Genomic DNA, 18,678 nt, shown 5'->3' with positions numbered 1-18,678 from the left:
CGCACCTTCCTCCTGCCCAGTACATGCTCTCTCTCCGCTCTCCATCCTCCTTAGGAGAAATCACCTTCAAATCCAGCTGAATTGTCACTTCCCCTGAGAAACTTTCCGCAACCTCCCACCCAGCCTCACTAAATGGGGGGACCCTCCCCTGGGCTCTCCCAGCCCCATCCTTCCTCTGCAGAGTTCTCCGCACACCGTGTTATCATTACTCGGTTTAGTGGCCGGTCTCCCCTAGGAACACAGGGCTCTGGGTCCATCTACTTCATTTTCTCCCCAGGGCCGGCACCTGGTAGCTGCTCAGTAAATAGTGGTCACAGTGGCCCAAATTGAACCTAATGGGACAGGTCTGATTTGTGATCCTTTTTAACAGGTGAGGGAACTAAGACCACCCGGCTAGAAAGTGACCAAGACGGCCTGGAATCAGGAGTGTCTACCCTCTCTGCCCCACCAGCCACATGTCTCTGAGACTCACGATAATTGCTCTTGGTTGGCCATGGTAGTAGCAGCCCCTTTGGGGTGCCCACCCCAACTACATCAGAGGGGTCTTTGAGGCAGAGACAGGTCAAGTCCACCAGCAAAGGGCCAGATGGATTTAGGGCTCTTCAGCCCACTTTCCAAAGCAGCTCTCCCCTCGTTCTCCTTGCCTTTCCCAACAGCCCTGGGGAGGAAGCCAACAGAGCCGGGGGTTTTGCCCCCATCTTATCACCAAGGAAACTGAGGCCTGGAGGGATCAGAATCCAAGGGCAAGGCGTCCTAGGATGTGAGGTTTCGCTCCTTTCCTTGGGATGAGGTGTCACGGGCCTTGATTTTACCAATGGGGAAATGAAGCCCAGGGATGGTTCTGGCACGTGCTGGCTGTGAGATCTTGGGCGAATCCTCACTTTCTCTTTCTCAGCCTTTCTTTCTTCTGTCACATGGGCTAAAATCCTACCTCAGGGTTGTTGGGCAAGTTCATTCATTCATTCATTCATCATGCCAGTCAACAGATTTTTTTCTTTTTCTTTTTCTTTCTTTCTTTTTTTTTTTTTTTATCTTTTTAGGGCCACACCTGCAGCCTATGTAGGTTCCCAGGCTAGGGGTCCAATCGGAGCTGTAGATGCCAGCCTACGTCACAGCCACAGCCACACCAGAGCCAAGCTGTGTCTGTGATCTACACCACAGTTCACAGCAACGCTGTATCTTTAACCCTCTGAGCCAGGCCAGGGATCGAACCTGCATCCTCATGGATACTAGTCGGATTTGTTCCCGCTGAGCGACAGTGGGAACTCCTCAACAGATGTTAATTGAGCACCTATGATGTTATCTGTTCTAAAGATGCCACAGTGATCAAAACAGATACAGGTCATTGCCCTCCTGGTGTTTTTGTCCACATCGACTGAGATGGCTGTCATTTGCTAAAAGGGAAAGGTGTCACAGGGCTTGTCCGAGACTCCCTAGTGAGTTTAGGGTAGAGCTGGAATGAGAAACCCCAGGCCCAGCTTCCCACTCCCTTGGCCTCTCTTGAAGGCCCTGATTGGGCCTCAGTGCTCCTGTGGGGCCCTGGTTGGACTGCTGCCTGTCCAGGTTCCAGGCTGGGGTACAGAGGGCAGGGGTCAGAAAGAGAGACCTGCTGGCAGCTATGCCCTGAGCTAGCACAGGGCCCCTGCTTTCAAACTGGATTTCTTTGCCTTTGCTGTGTGACCTTGGGCAGGGGACTTCACTTCTCTGAACCTCTGTCTTAATCTCTAAAGTGGGGGAGCCACCTATATCTGCCTGATAAGGTTGCGGGTCTGCTCGAGATAAGCCTTGGAGCGCCCTTATCTCAGCACCTGCCCACGGGGAGCACTTGAGGAGCCTCGGCCATTCTCCTTGTTGGGGACCTGCTGTTCTTCCTGGCCACCTGGCTGGCAAAGGGCTGGCCGCCCTGGGAGCCCGAGTGTGGGAAGCTGCCAGGCCTCCCGAGTGGCACGGGCAGTGCAGGCATGCCAGAGGAGGCTGTGGCCACCTCCTTTCCGGCCCGGCGCCCCTCTCAGCCTGCCAGGGGATTAAAGGCCTTTTGGCCTTTGTGTCGGGCGCTCCCGCCCCTGGCAGTTTGCACAGCAAAGTGCTGTCCCGACAGATTCCTTCCCCTTTGCCGTCTACTGCCCCGTGGACAGGGTACCCAGTGGCCTGGGGGCGGGGCACGGCACCTTGACCCTATGTCTGGGGCCTGGGTTGTAACAGAGAGAGGGGAGCACTTGTGGGGTTACCTGGGAGCCTGCACAGTAGCAGAGTGGGAGGGGGAACTTGCCTGGGGTCTCAGGGGAGGGTCAGGTCCCTCCCTGGAGATTTGGGGGTGGGGCTTGGATCACAGCATCTGCTGGTTCCTCTGCCGAGGATGGGGGCAGGGCACTGAGGCAGAGCTGGTGCTGGCAGAAAGCAGGTGGGCAGGCAGCGGCTCGCTCGCCCCCACCCCCACGTAGTCTCTGGATTTGGATGGAGTGAGCTCACTCCAGCCCAGATGCCTGGAGCCTTGCCCTGGGCAGCTGCAGCCACCTTGGGAACTGCGGTGCTCAGACCCTCCTGGCCAGCTGTGGGGGTGGTGGGGGGCTCAGTCCCCAGCCTGGACCATGGGGAGTGGGGGTGGTGGGCTGGCTGCCCAAGACATGTGAAGAATGTCTCTGGAGAAGCCTGGAGTCCCCCAGGCTTTGCAGAGCCAACTTCAGAGCAGGCAGACAACTTGAGCCTTGAAACCGAGCTTCACCCCCAGCCAGGGCCCCGCCCAGCCCGCCTGCCCAGGGCCTAAGCATCAGAGCCAGACCCTTCATCCCAGACCTGAAGGCGACCCTAGGCCTGAGCCCACACGCATCACCTCCTCACCTCTCATCCCTTCACTTCTGCTCTGGGGCCCCTGCCTGGTACTAATGCTAAGTGCTTACCGAGCACTTACTATACACAGGGTGCCATGCTGAGGGTCTCAGAGTCTTATTCCCATTTACACAAATGACCCTCTCCGAGCCTTGGTTTCCTCCTCTGCAAAATGGAAATCACGGTATAAATCCACAGTCCCTTAACTGAGAGCCTTGGGATCAGACGTGTCTTGGAATTCAGCAGTTTCCAAACTTAAGAAAGGTGACATAGAGCGTGTGCCAGCTGTGATGCGACATCCACAGTAGAGTCTGGGGCAACACCTCGAAATCAAACACATGAATATTGCGGCAGCAAAACGTATGACTACTCCCCCCAAGTGGAGTGAATAAGCTACTAATAACTTCATGTCACTTTAGGTCAGGACTTGGCGCTGGATGAACTTGCTATAAACTTATTCAAAAACAAAACCAAACCCCTCTCGGTTTTCAGAGCTTTCTGGACTTCCCTTTTTGCAGATGAGGGATAGTGGCCCTGTGGCGCCAGCCCTCCTGCATTACTGTGAGAATTAACTGAGGTGGTCCAGGCAGTGTTTAGGACAGGGCCTGACATGGAGAAAGTGAACAATGACGTCATCATTGTCATCTGTTCACCTTGCCGCCACCTTCCTACGGTTTTGCTTTTAGCAGCACCAGAAACACATCTTAACCTGTACACGGAACCTCTATAAGACCCACAGTCCTCAAAAACTCCTTTTAAAACCCCACAGTCTGTGTCCTCGCTCTGTATTTCTGCCTCCCCCTGCACCCCAAGCCTCTGCCTTCTGTACCCCTCCATAAGGGCTTGACCTTTCACCCCTCCCAACACTTCTTCCCCGCCATCTTTGGCTCCGTCTGCATCCTCACTCAGGCCAGGAGAGGAGAGTCCAGCCTCTGTCCCTTGTCCCCAAGGGTCTTTGCCCAATTTGCACCTGGAGCTCCATGTGTCCTTGTCCCCACCAGGAGGGCCCAGATACAACCCAGCTTCAGGGAATCCCACTGTCGGATACCTGCCTCTCTGGTTCCCTCCACCAGCCTCACGCTGCCTGTGTTCAGGGAGTGCCTCACCACTGGGGGGCCACCCTACCTATACCTCCGCGCCAAGCAATTGTTCCCAGCATTCTGGAACAGTCCTTGGCATGTGTGAGTCAGCCGCCCCTCCCCTTTCCCCTACCAGGAACCTTCAGGGTCTGGAAAATCCCCCTCTCTGCTTGACTCCTTCCTCTCTGACCCAGCTCTGCCCTCTGGCCGCACCATCCGGCTCCAACGCCTGCCTTAAGTCCTGGGTTCCTCTGGGAGGAAGCAGGGCTCCCTCACAGCCGGAGACTGGCTGGAAGGCAGGAAACCTGGGTTCTATTCCTGCCTTTGACCTTGGAGCCACTGATGACCCTCCTTGGAATCTTAAGCACCCATTGCCTGGGTCCGGGCTCCTACCAGTGCAGGCATCCTGGGAGCTGGTCTGGTAAGGGATGGAGACTGACCAGCCCTGGGCTTCCTGGCTCTGCCTTCTGCTTAGGCCTGGAGGCCCAGCTCAGCCCCAGCTCCTTTCCTGGTGAGCCGGGGCCAGGGCTAAGGAGTTCAGAGGTTCTGGGTCAGTCCTGACTCTGTCGGCCAATGAGAGGGGCCATTCACAACCGCTCATCCCCCTCAGGGGGTCATGGTCAGGGTCAGATGACACTAAGGCTGAGGAAGTGCTCTGTAAACTGTGAATTGCATTGGAGCTAAGAGGCCCTTGCGGGAGCGACTCTCCGTGACCTCAGTCTGTTTGCTTCCTCCACAGTCTTGGTTATAGAGGTGGTGTGGCACAGTGGTAAGGGCTTAGATGTTGGAGCCAGACCACCAGGGTTCAAACCCCAGCTCTACCCTGGGCTAGATCATCAAGCAGGTTCCTGACTCACTTCCATTTCCCCATCTTTACAGTGGGGCTGCCTAACACCCAACCTGGGTTAACACCTATAAAATCCTTAAAGATAATCCATGCTCAAAAAATGCTGGTTCCTTCTATTCCCCAAGTAGACCCTGGACTTTCCACGTCTGAATCCAAGTTCCCTTCTATGGTCAAGTCTCAGGCTCCTTTGGACTCTTTCTGGAAGCTTCTTTCCGGTCTGGCTTCATCTCCCCTTCCTGATGTAAAATACAGCTGCTAAAACCTTTTGATCTTCAGCTTTTCACAAATGAAGTCTCTGCTCTCGCTGACTTGTCCCTTGCTTGATCTGACCCCAGAACCTCAGGGCCTAGGGTGGGGGCTGCCAGCCAGGGCAGGGTGGCATGTGGAGGGCCCCTTCCCTGGGGTCATGGGGTGGGGAGGCTTCAGTCCAGGACCTGACATGGTCTGGTTTCTCTCCTCTCACTGCAGATGTGTGTTCCTAGCATTTTTTCCAAATTGAATCTCCCTTTGCTATTTCCTGTCCAGTCCTAAGCCCCGGTGGCCTCTCCCTCCTTGGGAGAAGCTCTGGACCTTGCTTGCCACCAGGGTTTGCCTTCCCAGACAGCGGTCTGGCATCGGGGGGGTGCCAGAAATCTTTGTGCCCCATGCCTGCCCCCCTCCCACAGCCTTGCTTGCATGGGGAGGATGAGGGGTGGCAGTGACACAAAGAGAGCCCTCCTCAGGTGGGGGGATCCAAGCCCGGCCCCTCTAACTGCCTCTGCCCAGTGTCGGTGCCCCCATGCCAGCCCTAGCCTCATACTCCCCTTAGATCAGTCAGGGCTCAGGACCCACCCTGCACCCAGTGGGGACCCCTAGCCAGGGGAGGAGGGCGAGCCCCCTCCTGGTAGGGGGCTGGTCTTATGGTTTTTAACCAGTGAATGTCAGAAACCTCTGAGCATGTACAATTTTAACTCTCCCACATGGGGTGGGGAGAGTCTGACTCAGGAGCTCTGAGAAGGAGCCCGGAATCTATTTCTCACCAGTTCCTGGAGGTGCTAAAGCTTTCTCCTAGATGCAAACCTCATGGGCACAGCCCAGAAGTCCCCTGGCCACCCAAGGCCAGATGGGCACTGGTCCAGAGGGAAAGGGAGGGAAGAGGAAAAGGAACAGGCAGAGGGATTTGCCCATGGATTGTGGGGGAAGGGGCTCTAGGCCATGGTGGGCAGTGTAGACCTTACACAAGGCTTGGTAGCACGGCCAAGGCAAAGATGACCAAATATCCCCAGCCCCCACCCCCAGGGAGCTCCCAGATGCATATAGACTGCGTGGGGGTGGTTGGTACCTTCAAAGCAAGTCATCTTCAAGAAGCAGCTAGAATTAGCAGGTGATGGCACTCTGGTCCATTCATTCATTGGTATTTTTGAACACAGAGTGCTGAGAGGGCAGAGGGGACTTAATCGCAGTCCCTGCCTTCAGGGTGTGCCCATTCCAATGGAGGTACTGTAATGACAGTGTTCGCCCTGGAGAGCCCAGAATCCAGCCCCGGGGGCGGGGGCGGGGGCAGAGGAGCTGGGCAGGGCAAGGAGTCATGCCACAGCCTCCCAGAGGAGATTTTCTTTTATCATCTGGACTGGGGTGTAAATTACATACAATAGGAGTCTGCGTTGTGACGCAGGGGAAATGAATCCAACTAGTATCCACATGAGGATGTGGGTTCAATCCCTGGCCTCTCTCAGTGGGTTAAGGATCTGGTGGTGTTGTGAGCTGTGGTGTAGGTTGCAGATGCGACTCGGATCCCAAGTCACTGTGGCTGTGGGGTAAGCCCACAGCTGCAGTTCCCATTCTGCCCCTAACCTGGGAACTTCCATATGCCATGGGTGCGGCCCTAAAAAGCAAAAGAAAAAAAAATTACATGCAATAAAACATACTCGTTTGAAGGGTACAGTTCAATAATGAGAATGAGATATACACACCCAGGGGACCATTACTCCAAGAGGTTTCCTGGGCTCCTTCCAGCCATCCCTGGTCCCAGGCAACCACTGATCTTTCTGTCCTCATAGATTAGACATCCTCTCTGGAGTTCCCTACAAATGGGATCACATCGTGTGGAGTCTTTTGCATCTGATTGTGACGCATCTGTGTTTCCAGGCCTATGTGGAATTTGTTCCTTTTTGTTATTGAGTATTGGAGGAGGTGATGTCTAGCCGAGTTTTGGAGGAGGCATTGGAGTTAGCCAGATAAACAAAAGGAGGAAGGGCATTCCAGCAGAGGGACCAGCGTGAGAAAAGGCCAGAGGCTCCAGGGTGCATGGACTGTGTGGAACTGGGGGAGCGAGGAGGGAGAGACGGGCTGTCTCTTTGGCTTTTTTCTTCTCCTTGGGCCTCTGTCCTGCTGCCACCACCTTGTCTAGCCAGGGAGGGCTGGGTTTCATTTTCACCAGAGAGACCATTTCCTTCTGGCCCAGCTGGGCTCCCCAGATAGGGCCAAGGCCAGGGCAGGGCCTGAGACGCTCGCGCCAGGCCATCTGCGGCTGGACGCGTGAATCAGGACTCTTGTGTTTGGGGTTCCCTTGGGCTCTGCTGGGTTTGTTTTTCTCAAAGTTTTTCTCAAAGTTATCTCATAGAACTCCCTGAGCAACATCTCCATCTCATCTCAAGGGAAAGAGGCCTTCCATTGCCCACACCCACGCCTGAGAAAGGCAGGGGTCATGCCGGCAGGGACCCTTCTGCGCCAGCCTGCAGGTGCGGGGTCCAAGCAGCCCTTCTGGAATGGGAGCCTGAGGTGGCATGTGTGCTGGGCTCAGCAGCATCCAGAGGTCACAGGGAGTTGACACCAGGCCTGACCTGCCCCCCACCCCACCTCCACCGGCAGTCAGCCCAGCTGCTGGGCCCCGCGCCCTGCCTCTGGGTGCACAGCTGAGGCTGTCACTGTGACTGCAAGAGCCAGAGCGGGTCTCTGACATGGCTGGAATGTGTTCTCTGTGGCCTGGAGATTTAGAGGCCAAACCGAGGCAGAGTAGGGGCCAAGATGGTTGGGGTGGGGAGCTGCTGCCGGGGGCAACAACTTCAGTTGACTCACCCTCCGTTTCTGCCTCTGTACCCCCTCCCTGCTGGCCACACTTCCGCCTGCCCATGTCCATGGCCATCTTTGCTGGCCCTGTCACCCTTTATCTGCCTGTGACTCCCTGTCCACTAACTCATGTTCCAGAAGAAGAGTCATCACATACCAAAGTGATTTTAATTTTATTTTCTGTTTATTTAAGGATTCACTCAGACCCAGCAAACTTGCTGGGTCGGGCTCTGAGACCTCCAGGGGCTAATGGGATTTGGGGAAATTGAGTCACAAATAGTGGTACAGGAATTCCCATTGTGGCTCAGCAGGTTAAGAACCCAACAACTAGTATCCATGAGGATGCAGCTTTGATCCCTGGCCTGTATCTATGGGTTAAGGATCCAGCGTTGCCATGAGCTCTGGCATAGGTCACAGATGCAGCTCAGATCTGGCGTTGCCGTGGCTGTGGTGTAGGCTGGCAGCTGCAGCTCTGATTCGACCCCTAGCCCAGGAACTTCCATATGCCACAGGTGCAGCCCTAAAAAGATAACAAAAAAAAAAAAAATAGTGGTACAGCCCCAGCCTGTCTTTGCCAAACCACTTCTGACTTAACCACTGGAGGGCCTTGAGGAGGGACTCTGGGTTCCCCCCTGAAGTGAGATGAGGGGTCCTGGGCTTGGCAGGAACTGGAGAGTTTGACATAGTTGGTTGTGTTTTGTCCCACAGGTGAGCCACGGGCTAAGAGCATACGATGGCTTGTCCCTGCCAGAGGATGCAGAGACAATTAGCGCCGGCCGGGCTGGCTGGAGCTATTCAGACCTTTCTGATGACGAGGATTTCCTGGCTGATGAGGCCTCCGGAGGTGAGCACGGGCTTTTGGTGGCTGGGAGTGGAGGGGTGAGGGGTAAATTGGGGTTCCAGGAAGCTTGCCCAAGGTGCCACCTCAAGAAATGGGCTAAGAAACATGGGCAGACTCAGATATTATCATGCTAAATGGAAGTCAGTCAGAGAAAGACAAATATATGGAATCACTTATTTGTGGAATCTGAAATATGATACAAATGGATTTACAGACATAGAAAACAAACTTATGGTTACCAAATGGGAAAAGGGGGGAGAGATAAATTAGGAGTTTGAGATTAGCGGATACAAACTACTATGTATAAAATAGATACACAACAAGGCCCTACTATATAGCACAGGGAATTATATTCAATAGCTTGTAAGAACCTATAATATAGAAAAATGAAAAAGAATGTATGTGTGTACATATTCTATATAACTGAATCACTTTGCTGTGCACCGGAAACCAACACAGAATTTAAATCAACTATACTTCAATAAGAAGAAAAAAAGAAGGGATATATGAAAAAAAAAGTAAAGAAATGGGCTAAGAAAGATATGGAAGGAATCTAAATGTCTATCAGCAGGTGAATGGATAAAGATGTGGTGGACATATACAATGAAATACTACTCAGACATAAAAAAGAATGAGATTTTGCCATTTGCAACAACGTGGATGGACTTGGAAGGCATTATGCAAAGTGAAATAAGTCAGACAAAGACAAATGCTATATGATATCACTTATAGGTAGAATCTAAAAACTATGGAGTTCCCTGGTGACCTAGTGGTTAAAGGATCTAGTGTGGTCACTGCTGTGGCTTTGAGTCACAGCTGTGTGGTGGGTTTGATCCCTGTCCCGGGAACTTTTCCATGCCAGGGGCATGGCCAAAAAAAAAAAAAAGATACAACAGTCTCGTGAATATAACAAAAAAGAAGCAGACTCAGAGTTCCCATCATGGCTCAGTGGTTAACGAATCCGACTAGGGACCATGACGTTGTGGGTTCAATCCCTGGCCTCGCTCAGTGAGCTAAGGATCCATTGCTGCCATGAGCTGTGGTGTAGGTTGCAGATGTGGCTTGAATCTGGCGTTGCTGTGGCTGTGGTGTAGGCCGGTGCTACAGCTCTGATTAGACCCCTAGCCTGGGAACCTCCATAAGCCTCAAGTGCAGCCCTAGAAAAGGCAAAAAGACAAAAAAACAAAAAACAAAAAAACCCCAAAAAACGAAAAACAGACTCACAGATATAGAGAACAAACTAGTGATTACTGGTAGGGAGACAGAAGGAGGGGGAGCAATATGCCGGGGGGGAGTAAGCAGAACAAACTATTAGGTATAAAATAAGCTATAAGTGAGAAAAAGAAGGTAGATATATATATATATATATAACTGAGTCACTTTGCTGTGCAGCAGAAATTGACAGAACATTGTAAATTAACTATAATTTAAAAAATTTTAATGCAAAATAAAATTAAATTAAATAAGCTACAAGGTTATATTGTAGGAGTTCCCTGGTGGCCTAGAAGTTAAGGACTTGGCATGGTCACTGCCATGGCTCCAGTTACTGCTGTGGCTTGGGTTCAGTCCCTGGCCTGGGAACTTCTGCATGCCACAGGCATGACCAAATAAGTAAATAAAAATAAGAAAATACTTGAAGAATACCAAAAAGGAAATAACTGCATAGAATATAATGTGAAAAAAAAAGGATGTACTATACCACATGAGGAATATAGCCATATAGCCAATATTCTATGAAAACCACAAGTGGAGTATTACCTTTAAAAATTGTGAATCACTATATTATACACCTGTAACATATAATATTATGCAACAGTTACACTTCAATTAAAAACATAGGAGTTCCCATCGTGGTGCAGTGGTTAACAAATCCGACTAGGAACCATGAGGTTGCGGGTTGCCTTGCTCAGTGGATTAAGGATCCGGCATTGCCGTGAGCTATGGTGTAGGTTGCAGACTCGGCTCGGATCCTGCGTTGCTATGGCTCTGGTGTAGGCCGGTGGCTGTGGCTCCGATTCGACCCCTAGCCTGGGAACCTCCATATGCCGCGGGAGCGGCCCAAGAAATGGCAAGAAGACATAAATAAATAAATAAATAAATAAATAAATAAATAAATAAAAACATAAAGAGGAGTTCCCGTTGTGACTCAGTAGGTTAAGAACCCAACTAGTATCCATGAGGGTGCAGGTTCCATCCCCAGCCTCACTCAGTGGGTTAAGGATCCTTCACTGCCACAAGCTGCGGCCTATGTCACGGAGGGGCCTCGGATCTGGTGCTGCTATGGCTGTGGCTACGGCTCCAATTCGACCCCCAGCCTCAGAACTTCCATATGCCATGAATGTGACCCTAAAAAGACAAAACCAAAAACATAAAGAGTTCTTTGTTAGCTCAGCAGATTAAGGATCCAGTGTTGTCACTGTTACGGCTCAGGTCCCTGCCATGGCATGAGCTTGATCCCTGGCCTGGGAACTTTCATATGCTATGGGCACAGCCAAAAAAAAAAAAAAAAAAAAAGATTAAAAAAAGAGAGGTGGGTTCAGAGCTGTGTGCATCCTGAGTCCTGGTCCCACTGACCCCAAGATCCTCCTTACAGCATGCCTGACCCTGGGCTGGTGCTACTTCTTCTCCTGCCAGCCCAGCAGGAGCAGGACCTAAGGGGAAGGGGTGGGCAGCGGCCCATGGAGAATGGCTACCACCCCTACCCCACTTCCTCCTGTCTCTACCTAGAGGCCAGGCTGGCCTGGCCCTGGCCACCCCATCCATCCTGGTCCACACCCTCTCTGGGGGACGCTTCCAAGCTGGCTTTTACAGCCTGCCCTCTGTAGGTGTGGAGACGAGGCTACAGCTGTGTTTTCATGTCTTACCCCCATGTGCCAGGTGCCCAGAACTGTGCCTGACACCTAGTAGGTGCTCAACAAAGATTTGTTGTTGCTGAATAAGTCTCTTTTTGCTCGCAGATGGCGTGGGCAGCGGGGACCTGGGCAGCGGGGACTTCCAGATGGGTAAGTGTCTGGGGGACCTCCCACAGGCCCCCACCCTGCCCCCTGGGGAAGCCCCAGGAAGGTCTTCCCAACCACAGAGGCTCCATCTCCTGGGCTGAGGGCTTTGAGGTCTCTTTGGACCGGCCATGGGGTGGTCTCGTCCCCACTGAGTGACAGCTGGGTGTGTTGGTTGGCCGGTCCCTGAAAGGTTGGGGGTGGCCAGGTTCTGTGCCCGCCTGTGCTGGGAGGTGCCAGGTTCTGATGGAGACTGAAAGTCAGCCGTTCAGCATTCAAAGCCAGATTCTCACCTCCCCGGGTGGCTCAGCTGTGGGGTCCTTCCCCAGACCCCTCCTTGGGGGTGACCACTACGGAGCAGGAGACCCCAGGCAGGGGGCTCAGACAGAGGGGCTCTGTGTCAAGGCGTTCAGGCAAGACAAGAGCTGGCCCTGGGTGGGAACCTGCCTTAGGTTGGGTCACCTTGCTGGGAAGCTGGACTTCCTGAGTTGGGGAAAGAAGGCTGGGCTTCGTTCAGGGAAAGGAATCAGGCTTCTGTCCACTGCCTCCTGCCCTCCAAGTGCACAGCCAAGCAGGGGATGGCCCAGTGCTGAGACAGGGGCTCCAAGGCTCTGTTTCCTCCCACCCTGGGGTTCTGGGTAGAGAAGGAACCACCCCAGACAGGGCCCAGCAGCCCCACGTGGTTCCTGCTGCCCTCTCTGGGAGCTGGAGCCTGGTCACAACGTGATCAGGGACAAGGATGGAACTCGGTTCCAAGTCACCACCACCGGGCATCCCCACAATATCTAGTGCTGCCCACCCCGGCAGGCCTGGGGCGGGTCTGGCTGGGCCTCTCCCGAGGTAGGGTTGCCTCCCTTTGGCTGGCATGTCAGCGACACTCAAACGCATCCTACCTGGGTCAGGACAACAGGAGGAGGGTTGGTCCCCGGGTGGCCCGGTCCTGACTGTGACCTCCCAGCACCTGGGACTCAGACACTGCCTGAAGCTTTTCCACGCGTAGGTCTCTGCAGGGCTACGGATGCCTGGGACCTGGTTGGGGCCTGGGTGGGGGTGTCAGGTGGGACCCATGCGTGCAATCCACAGCCCAGAATGGCCTGTGCCGATGAGTCCTTGGGGCTGCCTCTTGCCAAGCCAAGCCTGCCCGCCGAGGGCCCTGGTCCAATCCCCCAGTCCATTCAGAAATGTCTAGGGCCCCTCCCAGGGGGCTGCTCACTGTGGCAGCTCCACCTGCTCTGAGGGGTCCTTGCTAGCCCACCTCCTCCCATGAAAGCAGCTGTGAGGGTAGGAGAAGCCAGCGGTGGGGAGGGGTGGGAATGGAGAACAGCAGGGATGGGCTGGAGGGGGGAAGGACAGGAGCTTTTCCTTCTGAGTGGGGCTGATCTCTGGGAAGATGTGAGGCCTTAGGCCCTCCAGGCCCAAACGCTGGCCCACTGCCCTTGGGGCAGGTCCAGGCAGTGGGGCTGAGTCTCAGCCCAGGAGGCAACAGATACATCTCCCTGATTCCCAGGGTCATTGTGCCTGTGTCAGCCTTGCCCAAGGGCAGTTCTCGCCTTACTCGAGTAAACTAGGGCCATCCTGACCATGAGGGGGCTGCCCCCGTCTGACCCAACCCCAGACCCTGGAATGCAGCCCCCGACATGGCTCCTCCCTCTCCTCTTCCCTCAGGCAGGGCTGTGGCTCCCCTTAGCTCTGTCCCAGCGCTGTCCCACCCCCCCATAGGCCAGTACCCCCCCACACACACACACAGCCCTGGCTCTGCCTCCCCTAGCTTGGGACCCCTGCCCACCACTCCTCCCCCATTTTCTTTCCATCTTCTGACTATCTCTTTGTTCTGCTCTTGTCTGTCCTGCTGACACCTGTCCCCATGCCTCTCCTGCTCCCCCCACCCCGCCCTCGCCTTAGGCTGTCTCTCTCCTGCTCCGCGTGTCTGTCCTCTCTGCGCCTCATCCTCCTGTCTTATTCTGCCTTTCTCCCTCTGTCTCTTGGACTCGCCATCTCTGCTTGCATGTCTCTCTTTCCCTCTCTCCCTATGCCTTTGTCTCGTCTTTTCTCTCTCACACTCTCCCCTCCACCTTCTCTCTGTGTCTCCATCCCTGTGTCTCTGTCTCCATCTCTGTGACTGTCTCCATCTCTCTGTGTCTCCGTCATTCCCCACCCTCCTCTGTCTCTCCCTGTGGTTCTCTCTACCTCCCTGCTGTCTCTGCTCCTCCCTGCCTCTCTCCCTGCTGCTCCACTCCGCAGACCCCCGGCCACCCCCGGGCTGCCCTCTCGTGGCTGGTGGGATGGTCTCGGAGCCCGATGAGGAGCCTCCTCTCAGTAAGTAGGGACTCGCTGTCCTCTCCCGCTCCGCACCCTCTCTCCCGGCTCTTCCTCTCCTTTCTCCTTCCTCTTCTGTTCCTCTCCAGTCTGCACTTGGCCACACTTGAGGTTCAGAGACACGTCCCTGCGGGATCTGGGGCCAGGCCAGCCCCCACCCTGCCCCAGCTGGCCCGCCCTCTCCTCCGCCCCAGCCCAGAGGCAGCCAGGCCCCATCTGAGCCCGCAGTCTAAGCATAGCGGGCTGCACCCCTGGTGTTCTCCCCCGGGGTGCTGGTTAGGCGGAAGGGGTGCAGCCCTCCCCTCGGGAAAAAGGCCTTGGAGTCTGGAGGTGACTTGTATCCACCTCGGGCCTGGCTGATCCTGAGCGTACCCAGGGGACATCGGGGGACTGGCTGGGGATCGGGGGCCCAGGTGTGTTGGGGAGGAATTCTGTCGCGCAGGGACGGTATCAAGAGTAGGTAGGGTAGCCAACTCACCGACTGGGGGTGATCAAGTGGGCGTCCCCACCCCATTCAGGGTGCCAGGCAGCTCAGGGCCTCCCGTCCCTGAAGCCTCTGGCTCCAAGTGAGCTCTCCAGATGGGGTCAGATGAGGGCCAGCCTGGAGAGGGCTGACCAGTCAGGCACCCAGGAGCACACCCGGCCCTGGTCCGTATTGCTCCCCTTCGGCACCCTCAGCTCTGGGGCTGGTTTCTGAAACAGACAAGGCCTCACCTTCTGCCCCAGCTCCGGGCAGAAGAGGGAGGGCGCTCACCCTGACCTGCCCCTGGTCTGGGAGAAGGGGCGTTGTGGGGGGGTATCAGGCTGGAGGGTCCGTGCCCTTCCCAGGCCCTAGTAGAAAGGGGCTTTGTGGGGCCCCTGCCCCCTGCCCTGGCAGCGGGCACATTCCTGGGCAGACGCCTGGCCTCCTCACTCGCGCTGGGCCATGGAGCTGAGGCCAGGGCCGGGGTGGGGGCCTCTCAATGGGCCTCTGTGCCGGCTCACAAGGGGCCTCTGTGGCCAGGCTCGCGGCCCTCATGCTCCAGCCCACACTACCCCGCCCGGCACCCAGGAGCCCAGCCCAGCACGGTTCCCACAGTTCAGAGCAGGCAGTGCTGCTCTCAAAAAGTACCCTCTCTCAGTGCAGGAGTTCACCCCGGCAGCTCTCTCCGCCGCCCTGTCCCGGCCCCCCCAGGGCTTGCCCACCGAGCCACAGAAGGGGAGGGCACTGGCTGGCAGGGCCTGTGCACCTGTAGGCCTGACAGAGTGAAGGGGAGGGAGGACAGGCCCAGCCAGTGCCACTCCCTGCTCCGGGACCAGCACGCTGGTCGTCTGTCACTTCTGCAAGCCCACTTCTCCCTCAGCGATTTTGCAGCTGCTGTTCCCTCTGCCTGCAGTGCTCTTGTCCCAGATGCCACCCAGTGCCTCACTGGGGCACTGGCTGCCTTCAAGCATCCCCTCAGGAGAAGCCTTCCTGGAAAAGCAGCCACCTCCCCCCACCCCAGCGGGCCCGCTCCCCCAGCCCTCTGTTCCCCGTCGTCCTTAGATTCCTTGCTCATTTGTCTTACTGCCTCTCTCCTCCCTCTAGAAAGTGATCTCCCTGAGACAGGAACGATCACTGATGGAGTTCACTGCCGTATCCCCTGCCCCTAGAACACCACCCAGCGCAGTAAAGACTTTCAATATAGATTTGTTAAAGCAATGAATGCCTCTCTCAGATGGGAAGAAATAAAACCAAATCCATCCCTCCAGTTTGTCTTAAAGACAAAAGATAATAACCACGGAGTTCCCTTCGTGGCTCAGTGGTCAATGAATCCGACTAGGAACCATGAGGTTGTGGGTTCAATCCCTGGCCTTGCTCAGTGGGTTAAGGATCCAGCGTTTCCGTGAGCTGTGATGTAGGTCACAGATGTGGCTCCGATATTGCATTGCTGTGTCTCTGGTGTAGGCCAGTGGCTACAGCCCCGATTTGACCCCTAGCCTGGGAACCTCCATGTGCCACAGGAGCAGCCCAAGAAATGGCAAAAAGACAAAAAAAAAAAAAAAAAAAAAAAAAAAAAAAGATAATACTTACGGTTAACTCATGCAGCCCCTAGTGTGCAGCAGCTACTGTTAAAAGCATTTTACATGCATTAGCTTCTTTCATGAGAAGGCTTGCAATAGCCCCTGGGTGAGCATTCCTCTTGTCCCCTTTTATTGATGAGGAAACAGACTCAGAGAGATTAGGTAACTTTCTTTAAGGTCACAAGGAAATTTTAAGTTATTTTAATTATAAGTGGCAGTTGTGCACCAGAGGCTGAGCTTGTACCCACTAATGTCTACTGCCTCTCATCTAGTAAGAGCTCATCTTATTTTGCTCCTCCTAGCTGCCAGGCTCTGTTCTAAGCACTTTGTACGCATTTTAAACTCATTTGTCACTCATTTTAACTCAGTATTTGTAATTTACACGTTAATTCATGAACATTCTAAGAATTAATGCATAAAAAAAATATTGTACATAATAGGTGCTCAAGAAATGCTTGGGGGTGTGTGTGGTGTGGCTTGATTCAGCATCTTCTATGTGGCAGACTCGGATCTAAGCACTGTGTATGTGTGTGTGTACATACATGTGATTCATTTGCAACTCATAGTAATTCATATTTTTAATTTCTATTATGAACTTATCAACATTATGAGATTTAATGTGCATAAAATGTATATAGTAGGTGCTTAGCAAACAATAGTTATAAGGGTATGCTCATACCAACCTGCTATGAATGTATTCCGCCACCACTTATTAGGCACCTACTGTGTGCCAGGCACTGTGCAAGCCCTTGGGGTTGAGGGGTGTAGGAGATCCAGGTTTCCCCACGTCAAGTTTATGGTCTAGCGGTAGAGAGAGAAAGATGCCAACAGCTTCCGACGGCCTAGCACTTGGTCCGCACCAGGCCTGCATCTTAGTGCACAGAGACATGGGCGTGTAAGCATGATATCATTTATTCCCACAGCACCCAGTGCTGTCAACGTAATTAATTTCCGCATTTCACCAAAAGGGAAACAGATGCTCGGAAAGGGGCGGTCCGTGTCCAAGGCGTGGCCGACCTCAGAACCCACGATATTTATGACGAGGTTTCATAGGCTATGTATAACCAGGCAGGATTTATGCCACATGGGGCAGAAGGTCCTCTTATGGGAGAAGCCAGGGCGCTGAAGGTGCCCAGAGGAGGAGTCTCTACCCAGCCAGGACTGGGAAAGGAGGGCAGTTCAGGCGGTCTTCTTAGAGGAGGTGATGGCTGAGCTGAGCCCTGAGTGATGGGTAGGAACGGGCACAAACAATGGGAAGCATGCCGCAGTCACTCTGGAGTAATTTCTGTGCTGGGCCCGCCTCCCCTGGAAACCACCCCTTCCTACTCAGCCTTCCTCTGAGCTGATGGGGGATCTCCCCTTCTGCACAATCACTTGGTGTCTGGATCGGGCTATTTTCCCTGTTCGTTGAAGCCTCTCACACAAGGGCGGGGCCTTGACTTTGACCCCTGGGCAGGCCTACCAGGACCAACTGCAGCCTGTGCTCCTACAGGCAGTGCTGGACATAGCTGAGGGCACACAGGTGTCAGCCGCAGTGCAAGGCCTCCGGGGCCCATCTCCCCGTTTCCACCCACTGGCCCACTGCCTAGGCCACCACCTGCCAGGCTGGGCCCCTCACCATGACAAACCCCCTCCTGCCTCCCCACTTTCTGCAGTTTATTTCCGAGCCCTGGTAAATTTCACTCACTCCATCGACTACAGCCCTCAGCTGGAGGATGCAGGCTCCGAGGCATTCCGAGAGGTGTCTGAGGCCGTGGTAGATACGGTGAGGTGAAGGGGCACTGGGGAATCCCTACCCGGGTGGCAGGGTGGGACTGAAGATCGGGCAAAGGGACCTGCAGGCTGATGGTGCTGTGTCCCTTTCCAGCTGGAGTCAGAGTACCTGAAGATTCCCGGAGACCAGGTTGTCAGCGTGGTGTTCATCAAGTGAGTAGAGCTCCCGAGCAGGGGCGGGGGTGGTGGGGGACGGACCAGGGTGGAAAGAAGCCCGGTGTCTGGGGTGGGAGGCAGGAGAGGCCTGACAGGCTGAACCTCTGTTGATGGAAATTCTTGGTAGGGGGACTCTTTGGACCTTAACTTGCCGTGTGTGGGGTACAGACTTGTCCAGGAGTCGGGGAGATGGGGAGAGTCAAGAGATCTGGCCTGAGCCTCAGGCAGGCAGGGGCCCCAGGGAGGAGATGAGACCACTGGTATTGTCCTTACCCTGCTGCCCGGCCCACGCCCATTCCTAGGGAGCTAGACAGCTGGGTCTTCGTGGAGCTGGACGTGGGCTCCGAAGGGAACGCCGATGGGGCTCAGATTCAGGAGGTGCTGCACGCTGTCATCTCCAGCGGCTCCATTGCCTCCTACGTCACCTCTCCCCAGGGGTTCCAGTTCCGACGCCTGGGCACAGGTGAGCCCATCCTGGAACTGGGGGTCACCTCCTCTAGTTTCTCAGACTCGTGTGGGGCCCCTTTCGGTGTCCCCATCATGGGCTCTCCCAGCTTGGCCTTGCACACCACTAGGGACAGGGAGCTCTCTACCCTACAAGTCTGCCCCATCAGTCTTTATGCAACTTGCTCGGGTGGAGTGTAATCTGTTTCCTCTCACATGTACCCATCAGACCCCATTTCTGCTCCTCTCTGTTGACCTCTCTCCATCACAGTAGGTAATCATTCCTTTCTTCACATGATGCTTTCGGGT

The 18,678-nt window shown here is 54.6% G+C and overlaps 1 protein-coding gene across 23 annotated transcripts in view; it reads left to right on the top strand.

Annotated features, from left to right (window-relative positions):
- HSPG2 (heparan sulfate proteoglycan 2) overlaps positions 1–18,678 on the top strand; it is a 108,664-nt gene that overhangs the window by 25,579 nt on the left and 64,407 nt on the right. For all 23 annotated transcript variants that reach the window (XM_021095496.2, XM_021095495.2, XM_084963234.1 and 20 more), the window contains exons 2-6: positions 8,509–8,644; positions 11,599–11,643; positions 17,652–17,761; positions 17,864–17,922; positions 18,228–18,388. In XM_021095496.2, coding sequence (XP_020951155.2) covers positions 8,509–8,644; positions 11,599–11,643; positions 17,652–17,761; positions 17,864–17,922; positions 18,228–18,388 — 511 coding nt within the window. The remainder of the gene's footprint in view (positions 1–8,508; positions 8,645–11,598; positions 11,644–17,651; positions 17,762–17,863; positions 17,923–18,227; positions 18,389–18,678) is intronic.

The sequence above is a fragment of the Sus scrofa genome, chromosome 6 (assembly GCF_054392235.1).
Source record: "Sus scrofa isolate SSC_HxYL_T2T_F1_AM1 chromosome 6, Sscrofa_HxYL_maternal_Yorkshire_Landrace_v2.0, whole genome shotgun sequence".
Lineage (NCBI taxonomy): Eukaryota > Metazoa > Chordata > Mammalia > Artiodactyla > Suidae > Sus > Sus scrofa.
Note: the sequence above shows the minus strand (reverse complement) of the source record. Positions and strands in the feature narration are given on the sequence as shown.